This window comes from Rattus norvegicus, chromosome 1 (assembly GCF_036323735.1).
Source record: "Rattus norvegicus strain BN/NHsdMcwi chromosome 1, GRCr8, whole genome shotgun sequence".
In the NCBI taxonomy this organism is placed as follows: domain Eukaryota; kingdom Metazoa; phylum Chordata; class Mammalia; order Rodentia; family Muridae; genus Rattus; species Rattus norvegicus.
The window spans coordinates 130,687,209-130,702,294 of NC_086019.1; the positions used below are offsets into that span (position 1 = coordinate 130,687,209).

At 42.9% G+C, this 15,086-nt stretch overlaps 1 protein-coding gene across 18 annotated transcripts in view; it reads left to right on the forward strand.

Moving 5' to 3' along the window:
- Positions 1 to 15,086, forward strand: part of Ttc23 (tetratricopeptide repeat domain 23) — an 83,631-nt gene that overhangs the window by 31,169 nt on the left and 37,376 nt on the right. For 14 of the 18 annotated variants that reach the window (XR_010052154.1, XR_010052152.1, XR_005505567.2 and 11 more), the window contains one exon: positions 1,591 to 1,768. The exons of the other annotated variants lie outside the window; for them this stretch is intronic. Coding sequence is in view for 11 of the 14 variants with exons in the window: in XM_063262554.1 (XP_063118624.1) it covers positions 1,591 to 1,768 (178 nt within the window). In the remaining 3 variants the exon portion in view is untranslated. The remainder of the gene's footprint in view (positions 1 to 1,590; positions 1,769 to 15,086) is intronic. 18 annotated transcript variants of the gene reach the window in all.

The following is a 15,086-nucleotide window of genomic DNA, read 5'->3' on the forward strand; positions in this document are numbered from 1 at the left end:
ATTCAACTGCTCAGGGAGTATGATCGCTAACACGTTGGTGACGTCTCTTGTGACATCTCTCTGTGCCTTTGTGCCCATGTAGATTAGCTATAAAGATTTCACATGCAGGAGGTGCTGCACAGAATAGTTTTAAAGCCTATTGTTTTGCCAAAGAACATAAACTGTGTGTGTGGGCTAGTTGATGAAGCTCATCATTAACCTGGGTGGCTCTCGGGCATTGAACAGTGTAGATGTGTCTCTGTGGTCTCTGTGGCCAGTTCCCCGATGCTTGGTGTGAGGTGCTCTGTGCTTTTCCGTCGTCGTCGTCGTCGTCGTCGTCGTAGTCGTCATCATCATCATCATCATCATCATAGCAATACTATAAGGTAAACATTCTTGTGTGTCTCTCACTGTCGTGCCTGAGTATCTCCTCAAGATAAGTTTCTATGATAACAACAGGACTAGTGTATATGTCCATCCATTTTGTGCATAATCTTGTCAGTGGGAAGCTTTTTTTCAATTATCTCCCCCAAATTACTAAGACTATTCCACATCATCGGCAATGCTGGGTCTCTCTCTCTCTCTCTCTGTCCTCTCCCCCCCCCTCTCTCTCTGTGTGTGTGTGTGTGTGTGTGTGTGTGTGTGTGTGTGTGTGGTGTATGCACTTGTGTGTGAAGGAGGAGGATTTCGGATACTGCTGCATCACTCTCTGCTTATTCCCGGGACATAGGGTCTCCAGTAATCTCCTGTTTCTGCACCATAGCTCTGGGGTTACGGGTGTGCACAGCAGTATCTGGTTTCTTACTTGGCTGCTGGAATCCAAACTCAAATCCTCATGCTTGCACAGCAAGGGTCCTTACCCACTGAGCCATCTCTCCACCCATACTAGATAATTTTATTTTTCTGGGATTTTTGAGACAAGGTCTCTACAGAGCCCTGGCTGTCCTGGAACTCACCATGTAAACCAGGTTGACTTTGAACTCACAGAGACCCTCTTGCCTCTGCTTTCCTAGTGCCAGGATTAAAGGTGTGCACCGTCGTCATCGTGCCTGGCACCATATTGGACAATTTCTAAACAGATCAGTTATCAGAATCTCAGCATCCTTTGATAGTCATCACTATGTTTCCCTAAACTAAAACACCCACATAGCTTTTACTATGCCAAGAGACGTACTAGGTATGTTCACGAATATGAATTAATTTATTACTTACAATGAGGCAGGCACTGTTACTGGTCTTTAATTATAGGCAATGAAAATGTTTACAGGTGACTGAAAAATTGAAAGTCACGGATCTAACAAATGCAGAGCCAGTATTTAAGCTTGTGCCGGCTGCTCCAGAATCTGTCTTCCTGACCATCATGGCCTGCTTCCTTTCGGAGGAAGAGCTTAGCTTGCAAGGAAACACGCCAGAACACAAGGGACAGAGGGACTAGATTTTCAATTTTAACTCATTAAAAAAATGTTGCAAGACTGTGTTCTCTATGAACAGTTAACCCCGTCAGCTTTAAGTAAAGATTACTGTCAGTCATATGAACGAACCTCAGCCAATCAGTTAACTGATTTTGGGGTTTTTTTTGCCTTTTTTTGTTTGTTTGTTTGTTTGTTTTAGGTTGTATCAAGGTCAGAAAAGATCAAAAGAAGCTTTCCCCTACTATCAAAAGGCTTTGGAATATACTGAGACTACCAAAGATGAAAAAAGTTTTGAATGTGCACAAGTACTGAGGGAAATGGCAGGCGTGGAGCAAGCCCTGGCACTCCACGACGCCTCCATCGGTCATTTCTCACAGGTAAGGGGCAGTGGACAGGCCACCGAGGCTGAGTTCAACCTAATGCTCTCCGTAAACACAAGAGCCATGGCAGCTCTGAACGTGCCTGGTCGTCATTTGCCAACGATGACTTAAACACTTGGTCAGCGTGGATGTTTAGCAAAGATCTTCTTAATTAGATACTTAGGCCGGGGCGTGCTAGACTCCAGTCCCTGCTGCTAACTGCCAGCAGCCCCAAATCCTGGATCACTCAGATCACACGCATACTCGGTACCATTCCCAGGGATGTTTCTTGATCTTTATTAGTTTGTCTAGAGCTTACACTACTAAACCAATTAGTACTTTTTTAAAAGATGTACTTTTACTTTTTTTTTTCTTTTTTTTTTTTTTTTTCGGACCTGGGGACCGAACCCAGGGCCCTGCGCTCGCTAGGCAAGCGCTGTACTTTTACTTTTTTAATTATGTTCACATATGTCCGTGTGTATGCACACTCATGTGCAAGCTGCCCGACATGGGTGCTGGGACCAAATTCAGGTCCTCTGCAAGAGGCAATGGCTAAGGTGTACTCATACCTTTAAAGGTGTTGTTCTGTCGGTATGACAGCCCTCGGCGCACATGTCCTTCAGGGTTCTCAAAGAAAGTAGAAAATGAACATTTGCTGCAAATAGGGAGAGAGAGAACAAGGGAGAGAGAGAGAGAGAGAGAGAGAGAGAGAGAGAGAGAGAGAGAGAGAGAGAGAACACGAACTTTTAAAGAGCTGGTTTGAGTACCAGCAAGCCTGATGTCCCCAGGATAGTCTAGAAAGACTGGAATTGTGGACAGGATTTCTCTGCCACTTTCTTCCGGGAAATTACAGTGTGTTTGCTCTTCAGGTCAACTGACTGGCTGAGGTTCATTCATATGATAGACAGTGATCTCCTTTACTTAAAGCCGGTGGTGTTCGCTGTACCTATAAATACGGACTTGCAATGTCTTACTGGTGTTTGAATAAGCAATTGGGCCCCCGTGCCGTGTTGATGCTGCCTAGAGCTGACCATCACAGGGAGCCAGATGGCTCTGTATCACACGGTCACTCGAAGAACCGTCTGACATTTTTCCTGCAATTTAAAAGCCATACTAACCCATTCTTGTCATTTCAAATGAGACAAGAATGACACAGTACTAGGAATGCATCGTGGCCGTGTCTCAAGTTTGGTCTGACAGTTTATACTCCCACTCGAAGTGGGTTGGAGCGCCTCGATCTCATTTTATCAAGAGCATCTCTTCTAATCATTAATACCACCATGTAACGTATTGTTTCCAGCTTATAGATAAGGAAGACAAGAATTAAAAAGGTTGAGTGATATGCCTAGAAATACCTACCCCCCAAGAGGTATCACTCAGACTCAAAACCTAACACTGAAGCAGACTGGGGAGGTTGTGCCAAGGTGGAAGGGAGGAAACCACTGAGGAGGCTGCTGAAATAGCAAAAGCAGAACACAGAGAGGGTTTGAAGTAGGATGAAGATGAGGAGATGGAGCAAAGTACTTGGAAGCAGCCTTGGGAGGGGGCACAGGTAAGGCATAGTCGCTAGGTATGGTGAGATGCAGGAGAATCGAAGCAGATTCTCAGATTTCGGGGAGCACGGACCACTGTGGGGATGCTTGTACTAGTTCTGGTGGAAGGGCAGGGTGAACGAGTGATAGCGAGAGGTAGGTTCAAGTTTGGATGATGAGTCTGCCATGTCTGAAAAGTGTGAGTGACAGTCAGGTAGGCGGAGACTGAGGACTGGAGCCAAGGGACGCATCCACCTGGACATGGTGATTTTCTTCTCACTTAGTAACAGTTTTTAAGGAACTGAAGGGTGAGGAAGACTATCCCATAAGACCTTCATAAAAGAGAAGATTGACCATTCAAGTGGGACGTAATGCCCAGAGTTACAGGGATGCCAAGAGTAGTAGACGGGTGTCATCCTGATAAGACATTGAAAGTCCTGGTAAGGAGTCTCAGCTTCCTCCTGACAGCAGTTGGAGGTTTTCCAGCAGGGAGACTGACATCAGAGTATAGTCTAAAAGGATCATTCTGTGGGCTAGCGATTGGATTAGAGGATAGGAATGACTCATCGGGAACCACAGCAGTCTAGGTACAAGGGGAAGACCGCCTGGATTCAGGAGACATGTGAAAATGGACTTGAGAGGTGGGACAGTAGGAATGTATGCCGGGATGCATGGTGGCAGGTGTCTGAGGGTGAGCCAAGAGATAGACTTGACTTTACCAGCTATCTGGCTTAGTTCACTGTGGTGCATGGCATCGATCATTGGCTGTATGAACTCTGGAAGGTATGTGGGGTGTGTGTGTGTGTGTGTGTGTGTGTGTGTGTGTGTGTGTGTGTGTGTTAGTATCAGTAATTCTGGATATATTCTTATGTAAAATGTATTTGTCCCATCAACTTCCAGAAGTAAAACTGCTGAGAGGAAGGATATGAATATTTTATATTTATATTTATATTTCTTGATTCATATTGACATCTTGCCGAAGAGTTGATTTAGTCATTAGCATAGCATTTCAGTACCAGTGATAACCCCGTATTAGCACATTAGAACCCAGTTCCCCGGCTTACAGCAGGGTTCACTCTTGCTGCTTCTCATTCTGTGGCTCTGGTAGATGTGTAAAGTGTGTATCCACCAGTGTAGATACGTACAGAATAGCCTACCTGCAGTGACAGTCCTCCCTGCCCTCTTGATCCATCCTCTGCTCCTCGAACCTCTGGCCACCACTGATCACTACAGTTTTTCCTCTTCCAGAATGCCATGTAGTTGGAATCATATAGTTCATGCTCAGACTGGCTTCCCTTTGCAACACACATTTATTTTCTCTCTGTGTTTCCATGGCTTAAGAACATCTTTCCTTCTAATATTGACTGTTTCATTTAGCCATTCACTGACCAAAGGACATCTTAGTTAATCCACCTCTCCCAACTCTGTATGACATTGCCATAGAATCCTTCAGGTAGTTGTGAGGACATACACTTCCCACACTCTGGGGTACATTCTGGATCATAGGGCAAGAACCGTTTTGTAAGAAACCACCATATCGCCTTCGCAGAGCAGCTGCATGGTTTTATGTTCCGCTGTGAGCCATGGTGAGAATCTATGTTCCTCTGTATCCTCTGAGAACTCGGAAACACAGAGAGCAGAAACCTGGGCGGAGGAACTGTGTCTCCACTTAATGCATTCTGTTTATTACATGAGAAGGTAGCTATATGGTAACGAATTTAAAGGCCAGGTTTCTTTAAATACTGTGCTACCTGTAACGATACACACATAACTTTGCATACAGATTAGCATGTAATACCCTAACATAGTTAAGATGCAGATTGCTCTGGTACCTTGTACTTCCTTTTGTACCTTTTCAAAGTCTCCTGTGAATCAAAATGACGTTTGGAGTTGTCCTGAGCGTGACCTCTCTAGTAGGTACTGATGATGACATAGCGTGGAGAACGTTTAATTTTGCTGTCCGTTATCTTCTTCACAGAGGTGTTATTATGGTCTTTGCTTTTTTTTTAAACTCTGGTTTTCTCATTGAGTTCTAAGAGTTTCTTCTGTATTTTGAGTACGTCTTTATCAAGCTGTCGTTAGCAAATATTCTCCCAGGTTTGCCATCTTACCCTCCTGGCATTGTCTTTATCAGAGCGGAATTTGTTTTATATTGGATTTTTTCACTTTGTTTGTGTGCCTAGATGCACAGTGCACAGGTAAAGGTCAGAGGAGACTTTCTAGGCTCTGGAGATGAACTCTGGTTCTCAGCCACGGCATCAAGCATCTCTACTCACTGAGCTATCTCACTGGCCCAGAACAATCACAGTTTTAATGATATCTAGCCTATCAACTCAGCCATGTTGATAAATTACCAAGAACCCAGTGTCACCAAGACATTCCTACAGTTTCGTGTTTTACTAGGTCTGTAGTGTAAGTTCATTTTTATAGATAGTGTGAGGTCTGTGACTAGACTCATGTTATTTTGTCTGAATGCTCAGTGACTCCTGCACTGTATGTAGGAAAGGCTGTCTGCTCTCCGTTGAGTGGCCTTTGGGCTTTCATCGAAGATCAGTGTCCATGTGGGTCTGACTCTGAGCTGTGTTCTGTTCCACTCACCTGTCTCCACCTGAGGGGGTGCTGGGCTCCTCTTCTCACTGTTAGTGCTGTGTGGACTGTCTTTCTCCTTATAAACTCTGGAGCTACTGGTCAGTCACCATGAAATAACCCATCTACATCTTGATTACGGTGGTGCTCAGTCTGTAGGACTGATCCTGCTGTCTATGAGAACAGAGTCTCCACACAGCCCCTGATCCTGCTGTCTGAACACAGAATCCCCTCGTGGCTGTCAGAACTGTCCTTACACTGCTCTTGCAGGTCTATCGTTTTGTCACATGATGATGCTTCACCTTTTTGCTAGAGTTCAGTTCAGAATCAGATTTTAAATGAAATTCTATTAAGTATTTCAATTTGCAGTGATTGTAATGTAAAAGTTCTTTTTTTTTTTATTTCAAATTTCTATTTGTCTGTGGTTAGACGTGTGGACACAATCAGCTTTTACCTTGCTATAAGTGCTTCTCAGATCCAGGATTTTTAAAACAAACAAAAAAATTCCTTCAGAATCTCAATGTATCATCTGCAAGTAGTTTATTTCTTCATTCTCAGCCTATCTGCATACCTTTTATTTCATTTTCTTGTCCTATTGCACTATTCAGGACTCAAGGTTCACAAAGCAGTGGTGAGGGCCATCCCTGTTCCTAATCTCAGAGGAGAACTGCGCTCACCATTGACTATGACATCAGCTGTTACAAAGCTTCCTCCTTTCCCACTTTACTTAGAGTTTTGTTTTCTTCTTAATTATGAATCATGGGCATTGGATTCTGTCTAATGCTTTGTCACATGTACTGATACAATGCTGTGATGCGATTTTTCTTCTTCAGCATATTTCTGTTATAGAATATATAAGTTGCTTTTCAAATGCTACTCCTTAATTTTTTTCATGACTAAATCTATATCTACCCATAAAGTTTTGATTTTTTCCTTTATTAGCCAGTTTCTAAAATGCAGAAGAAATATATCCAGGGATACTATGATTAGATTAATTCAGCAAGGGCCACAAGTCAACAAAAATCACTAGGATGAAAGAGGCTTCTTCAAGACCCAGTATTGCCAATGCGCATGCAAAGAGCTGGGCTCTTTGTAGAGAAGCACCCCCCAGCCATGTTCCAGAGGGTGCTGGTATATCCCCAGAGTGGCTGGGTCTTCCTAGAAAAGGCATGTATACTTATATAAAAGCAAGACATGGTAGTTAAACCTGAGGAGTAAATTACATCATTTGACAGTGTGGTAGGCATGGCAATGCGTATGTTTACTTGAGAGGGGAACCTAGGAGTCTGTGAGGCACTAGAGCTAGGCAGGCCACACTATAGGAACCATTGGCTTACAGAGATGTACATGCGTAAAAGCATGTACCAGAAAAGAGAGACGCATATGAACACAACCTCCCAGCATGTCAGGGTTTCTCACTCTCAGGAGACCTATTTCTCAGATATGAGTGAGAAACAAATTAGCTAGTGCCTCTTGTTGTGAGACCCATACTCACCATTTATAGTACTTTTCTGGGTTTGTTTTCCTATCTACACACACACACACACACACACACACACACACACACACACACACACACGGTCAAAAGGATAACTCCATACTTTAGAGGGGTCAGGGAGATAGCTCAGCAGGTAAAAGTGCCTGCCACCAAGCATGAAGACCTGAGTTCAATACTGGAAGTCACCTCCACAATTTGTCCTCTGACCTCTACATGTAGGCCATGGCATGTGTGTGTCCATACACTTGCACATACATGTGTACAGTTATATCAAAATATAATAAAATTCTAAAGCATTTGAAAAAGTTCAAGTCCCTTTATGTCCAGATATTTCAGTGTGTGTGGGGGAGGGGATGTGTGTCTGAATCGCAGGAAGTTACATGTGGGCACAGATGACCTGCTTCGTTGGTTATCTCTACACTGCTCTTCATGAGGTTACATCCAATACAGAGCCAGGAAAGGACCGTGTACTGCATTGGGTATCACGACTCTGGTCTTCAATCTGGAATAGTTTTTCACTAGACTGCCTTTTATGACATTGAAATCTAAATATATATACATATGTGCCAACTTTTTGTATACTCCTTCTCAGTTTGAGTTTGTCTGATGTTTTTTTGTGGCTAGATCTAAGTAATGTGTGCCTAGATAGAACACTACAAAGGGGATGCATATCACATCTAGAGGCACAGTGCCCATCCCATCTGTGCTACGTTGATGATATTCATCACCCTGTCATGATGTTACATAGTTTCTCTACTATGTAACAGCTATTTCCTCACATTTACCTAATTAGCATTCCATAGTCTGCTCCCTGTCAAATATTTCTAAGTTTAATATCTATTGATAACACTTTCCTTACAGATTCTTAACCGTGAGAGTTGTAAAATTCTGGTTTTCTAATCTATCATTCCTACTGCATTTATCTGTTGTCATTCTGCTGTTAGGAATAGCTCATGCTTCATCCCCAGCAAGTAGGTAACAGATATGTATGAGGCAGTGCCAGAGCCGCTCCCAGGAACACACCTCTTCCAACAAGGCCACGCCTCCTAATCCTTCCCAAAGAGTTCCACCAGCTGGGGACCAACTGTTCCAATATATGGGCCTATGGGGACCATTCCTGTTCAAACCACCACAGAGTGAGACTACTCCATAAAGTAAGGTATGCTTGTGGTGGTTTTATATTATTGCAAAATGCATTGCTATTTTTCACTTTTTTTTTCAGTTGTGCTATACTTCTGGGTTGCCTTTCAGAGACACACACTGTTTGTAATTTCTACTCGTGTGTATGAGAGTACCAGTTTGTCCATAACCTGTTTCAACAAAGTGTATTGTCAAGCTTTCAAGTTAGTTCCAATCTGATGGGTGAGAAATGACATTTCAGTATAGCTTAAATTTGCATTTCTATTTTTAAAGTTGGAGTTGAACATCTTTTCATATGATAAAGGCACTCTAATTTTCTGTGAATTGTCTTTTTGTATGACTTATATCATTTGCCAATTTACGAATAGGTTTTTTTGATCTAACCTTTCAAAGCTATTAAAGGTTCTTTATGTATTACAATATTGATCCTGGTATCCATGATACATGTTGTAAATATTTTCACCAAAGTTGACATTTGTTTTTTAATTTTGCTCACTTTTACTGAGATCATTTATATAGCATTAAAGCTATTCTCTTAAGGTATATAATTTAGTGGTATTTATATTTTCAAATGTTTGCAACTGCTATCCAATTCCATTGGTTTTGAAAAACAGTGAAGCCATTAACAGTCATTCCCCATTGTCTTCTAGCAACTGTCAGTTTGCTGTCTGTGTGGAGTTACCTATCTGGCAGTTACCTATAAACAGTCTGGCAGTGTGAGTGTACGGCGCATTGTGTCTGACTTAATACATTCACGGTTTAAGGACTTGTTTTTATTTCAGTTCTTTCCATGTATTCTATATAGATGTACTGGATTTTCATCAACTCACCGTCTGATAAACATTCTGGTTGTTTCTGCCTTGGAGCTACTATAATTAGTGCTGTATAAGAATTTATACTCGAGCTTTCTATGGACATACACTTTTGTGACCACTGAATGATGCGGTTAACTGTCTAAGCTTTGAGGAGCCACTGGGCTGTTTTCCAAGGTGACCTCAGTCTCCATGTTCCTACCAATGAAGTGTTCCAACATTAGGGCTGTGGCTCCTCTGTGCCCTCACCAACACATCTTGTTGTCTATCTTTTTAATTGTAGCTGTTTTACTAAGTAACGTGATGTTTGAATGTGTTTCAAGTTTTAATTTCTTTCACTGTTGTGTATCTTTGTATGCTTGTTGGACATTTTTATACGTTTACTGAAAAAAATGGTGATTCAAATCACGTGCCCATTTTAGGCAGTTAGTTGCCTCTCCAGTCTTCTCTGGAGTTGTTTATTACACTTGATCTTAGCCAAAAGGCCGAGAAGCGATTGGAGTTGTTTATTTATCCTGGTGCCAGAGCCTAAATGTCTACCAGATGCATGAAGTTAAACGATTGCCTCCAGTCACTCTCCTAATGGTGTCCTCTCAAGTGCAAAAGCTTTTACTGTTAAGTAAGTCTAATTTTTCTACTTTTTTCCTTTTGCTTTTAGCTTCACATCTAAGAAACCACAGGATAGTCCGCAAAGAATTGTATCTGTTTCCTTAAAAGTTCATAGATTTTAGTTCTGACACACAGGTCTTTGAATTTTATGTGTGGTTTTTCGTAAGGGATCAACTTCAATCTTTGCACTTGGTTATCTGGTTATCTCAGTGAATCATTTATTGAGAAACTTATACATTCACTATGGACTTACCTGGTATGATTGTCACCATCGAGTGACCATAAGTAGCAGGGTTTATCTCTAGATTACCAACTCTATTCCATTGGCGTAAGTTTTAAAATCAGTAACTGATCTTCTTACTTTGTTATTCTTTTCCAAGGATATTTTAACTCTTGTTGCCTCCTTGTGTTCTCGTGGGAATTTTAGGATCAGCTTGCACCTCTTCCCCACATTAATTCTGCTGGGCGTTGCATTAAATTTGCAGTTAAGATATAAAGTATTGCCATTCTGTTAGCCCATTCAGTCCATAAACAGATAGATCTCTTCATTACTTAGGTCTTCTCCTCTCTATTTCAATACGTTCATTTTGTTTGTTTGTTTGTTTGTTTGTTTGTTTGTTTGTTTTTGCTGTTTTGAAATAGGACTTCTCTGTGTAGTCCTGAATGTCCTGGAACTCACTTTGAAGACTAGGCTGACCCCAAACTCAGAGGTAGACCTGCCTCTGCCTCTGCCTCTGCCTCCCAAGTGCTGGGATTAAAAGAATGCACCTCCACTGCCCACATTTCAATAAGCTTTAAGAGCGCAAATGGTTTTGCTTGGTTATTGTTTGTGTGTGTGTGTGTGTGTGTGTGTGTGTGTGTGTGTGTGTGTGTGTGTTTTGTATGCATGTGTTGTGTATGATATATGTATGTACACATGTGAGTGTGTTTTCCTCTTTGGCTCTCTACCACATGTCTTTGAAGCAGTGCCTCTCACTAGTACCCATAATGCCCTATTTCTTCCATGGCTGCTGGGGTTCTGAACTCAGGGCCACTTCCTACACGTCCTTCTGCTCACTGAGCTATCTCCCTAGCCCAGCCTTAGAGTATCAAGCACTTTGCACTTACTTGGACAACTCATCCCTAAGTAGCTGTTGTTTTAAATTTTTATTCATACTTGTGTGTGTGTGTGTGTGTGTGTGTGTGTGTGTGTGTGTGTATGCACGTGTGTGTTTGTGTTTATGTGTATGTGTATGTGTGAGTGCAGCCACACACATGATGGTCAACGGTGGTTCTCTTCTTCCTCTCTGGGTTTCTGGGACCAAACTCAGGGTGTAAGACTTGCTTGGCAAAAGCTTTTATGTGCTGAGCTATCTTGCTAGACATGCTTGTTGTATTTGATGCTATTATAGGAGGAAGAGTTTCCTAAGCTTCTTTTTCTGAGTATCCACTGACAGTATAGAAAAATCAATGCTTTAAATAATTACCTATGTATTGCAACCTGGCTGAGTTTATTTTTTTTTCTTATTCATTTGTCTTCGTATGTTCCAGGTTTTTTTTATCTTTTGTTGCACTTGGGTTTTGGATTTAAGTTTAAAGTGCTTCTCTCTACCTGGGTTACAGAGGAATTCACTTGCTTTAGACTACTTGGCAATTTTGGTAATTAACTATTATTTTTATTTATTCTTAAGGCTAGTAAAGATTAAAGAGTGTTTTTAAATTAGGAGAGATTTGGCAAAGCAAAAATAGCATTGAATTTGAAGTCAGAAGACTAGGCTTGGAGTCCAGACTCTCTGTTTAGCAGTTCTTTGATTATAGGCTACTCACCCAGCCCCTTTAACAGCAACAAATCCACAAAGAGGCTTCCACTTAGAGAACTCCTCCAGGTTCCAAAACACTAGTGCTTTGTGGACTCCCAGGCCCACTGCCAGGGTAAACTGCTTTTGCTTGTTCATAGTAATTATTAAACACTTATCACTGTTCCCTTTTCTTGAGGAGATTTACCTGAGGTATGGAAGGGTTCAGAGTGGCCACAGATCTCCAAGGAAACCAAGGGTAATAGGCATTTATTAAATACACACAAAGGGGGTTGTTATCTTCACGGTTGGTTTTCTTTCCCCATTCCTTTGGAGTGAGAAAAACACACACAGAGAACAAAACCTTTTAGTTTCAGTAGAATGCAGAGAAGTTCCACAGTATTTTAAGAAGTAGCCCATTAAGATGGGAAAAAAATGGGAGCCCAACAGAGCCACTGCACAAGGAAAGGTTCCAGGAACTTAAAAGGAGTGCTGTCCGCCCGCCTGCCGTCCATGACAGGGCTGTGGGAAAGCCAGGCCAATGTTCCCATTTGTCAGACTCCACACTGGGAGATGATGGCAATCTCACCTTACAGTCTAAACCAAAAAGTCACAAGCTCTCCTCGCTGTGGGTGCAGCTGCTTTGGTCTGTTTGCAGGGCGAGAGGACCCTGGCTCTGCAGGCTGAATTGTTCTTTTCACTTCTCTGACACCTGAGTGGCATGTTTCTCTTGTTCGATTTTAAGGGCAGCTCAGCTGTAAAAGTAGGGACCTTTGATTTGCAAAGTTTCATGAAATCAGAGCGTTTGTCAGCTACTGTACGAAAGGTGGTAGGACCAGAAGATGCGGCTTCAGTCCCCACCAGCGAAGGACACTCACTGACAGCTGGGTGCTTAGACCTGGCTCCCAGGGCTCTGTGGCTGGTGGCACTTCTCATCAGCTGAACACCTGCTGTGGTTCTACCACAGGTATAATTCATTTATTAGAAATAATCCACTCATGCTAAAATTTTCAAATCTCTGTAAAGCTAACAAAGGCTCTATTCTTTACACAAAATTCTAAGTATGACATCGGTCTGGGTATCAGAAAGATGATCGCTGTTGCTCTGAAGGGATAACCAAGAGAGCCTGCATCTGACAGCCTGCTCAGCCACCCCTCTGTTCTCAATAGTCCAGGGAAGGATAACAGTGAACAGTAGAACACAGAGACTTAGTCAGCGTGACTACACATGGAAAAAGAGGACAGGTCCAGGGACAGCCCTGCCTGAAGCCCATCTTCAAGGTCCTCGAGTGAGGGTCAGGTTTAGTTGGAAAGCAAGCCCTCTACACCACTGGGCAGCCCTGGTCAAGGTCATCACTGTCTGGGCTCTGATCTCTCCTGTAAGGTTGTCTGACAATGTGTAAATCTCTTTCCAAGGGAAAGGATTTCCTTTGGCTCACAGCAAAGCTCTACCCTCTTCCTTCTCTCAACACGAGCTTCTTGGGACAATTCTGTGGTTTCAGTAATCTGGTAGCCAAAGAGAGGGGCTCAGTAGCTTCTTTTGAATATCTTCGTTCTCGTCAGAATACTGACACTTTCTGCCGAAGTTGCCCAGTGCTGACACTGGTTGAGCATCTTCTGTTGTGTATCTGCAGATGGGTATTGATTAGGAGACAGAGTGAAGGAGACCATAAGGAGAGTGGGAGGGAAGAATATTGAATGACATGAAAAATGAAAGAGTGTGACTCTGTGACTGCATTTATAAAGTTAAAAGCCACCAAAGGGAAACGATCTAGTCTTACACAACCTGGATGAAAAAGATAACTCAGAGATATGTGGACAAAAGACAAGAACAATCTACAGACAAGAAAACAAATGGGAGAGTCCAGTTAGACTCCTTAACCTCAGTTGCTGGTAAAGAATGGCTGTTTAATGACCCGCCAGCAGCCGGGAATCTCCTGGAAAATGAAGCCAAGTGCACTTGGTGGGCTTGTGCTGTGCGTGCATGCATGAGTGTGTGCACACTTGTGCACGTGTTTGCCTGAGCGTGTACGTATGTTCTAATGCGTATGTATATGTGTGCATATGTGTTTATGTAAACATATCAGTATCTCTGGAGTGCTGCACAGGAAGTCCTTTAGAGTGATTGACTCTAAGGATTGGGGTATGGAGTAGGAGGAAGGATGAAGTGTGTAAAGAGAAGGGAGGAAGTTTTTGATTTCATTTTGCTTTAGTTTGTTTCTTCTTGTCCACCACTTAAGATTTTATGCATTTAAAATCTAGTTAAGTTTTAAGAAAGCTCATACTTGCAAACAAAAGATAATGTTAGCCCTTGGCATGAGTGTTTTGCAGTACCTGTGTGGTATGTACATAACGGTGCTAATCCTTATAGATAGCGGGACTTCCTAAGCCCTTGGAGTAGATAAAAATGGCATCTGGAAGAAAGCCACTAGGGTTCTCTGTGACTATTAAAGGAAACAGGCCTCGTCCAGGACGTTCATTTTTAGATATAACTCCTCATTCGTTCACCCCATCCCCACCCCAGCCCCTGGCATTTCCAGGACCATCCTTTGCTTGGCCTCTCCAGCCATGGCAGCCTCTCAGAAAAGGCTTCCCTACTCAACAGAGCCTGGGAGGAAAGGAAGTGGCCACCTTGCACTGTAACCTCCCGAAGATGGAATGGCTCTCTGTGGCAGAGCAGGGACGGAAAGCTGGTCAGTTATAAATAAGCCCAGCAAAGCCCATGCCTCGAGGTGACAGTAGGCCTGAGCCTGTGAGTGAAGGCAGGAGTTTGAACTAACGCAGGAAGCAGAAGACTTGGTGACGCCTATCCCACCCACCATCTCTGCTTTCTCCCCGCCTTCACCGTGGCTTCCACAGTTCTCAGAAACAACCCCGGCATCCACATACTGGTACCTCACTATTCCCTGGCCAGTTTACTTTGTTTTTTGGCAGGGTCCACACTTAGTAGCCCCCTTTACTGACCCTTAAATAGTTTTCCATTACACTAGTAAGAACGTCATCTTTCTGTGAGCTTGATGAGTTTGATAACAGCTTAGGCTAAGTCGGCATTAGCATGCAAATGCATATTGTAGGCCTTAGGCTGACTCTGTCCTAGGCGGACTGACATTGATGTTTCACACTCTAAGTCCACTTCTCCATTGTAACAGGGACTGGCACTATCTGTCTCTGGTCCTTTGGGTTAAGCAGAATAGTGTGTATAATCTGCCTAGCACCATACTTGGCAAAGTGAGTACAAGTTCATTGTCAGTCCTCCCTCCCCCGTCCTCCCACCATGCTAGCCTCTGCTTTACAGAGACTCTAGTTGTTTATTCCTAAGTTGAGTCTTGGTTACCAACCCCGTGTGCTCTCACACTCTAAGTCCACAAAGGTTCCCTGAGCCACT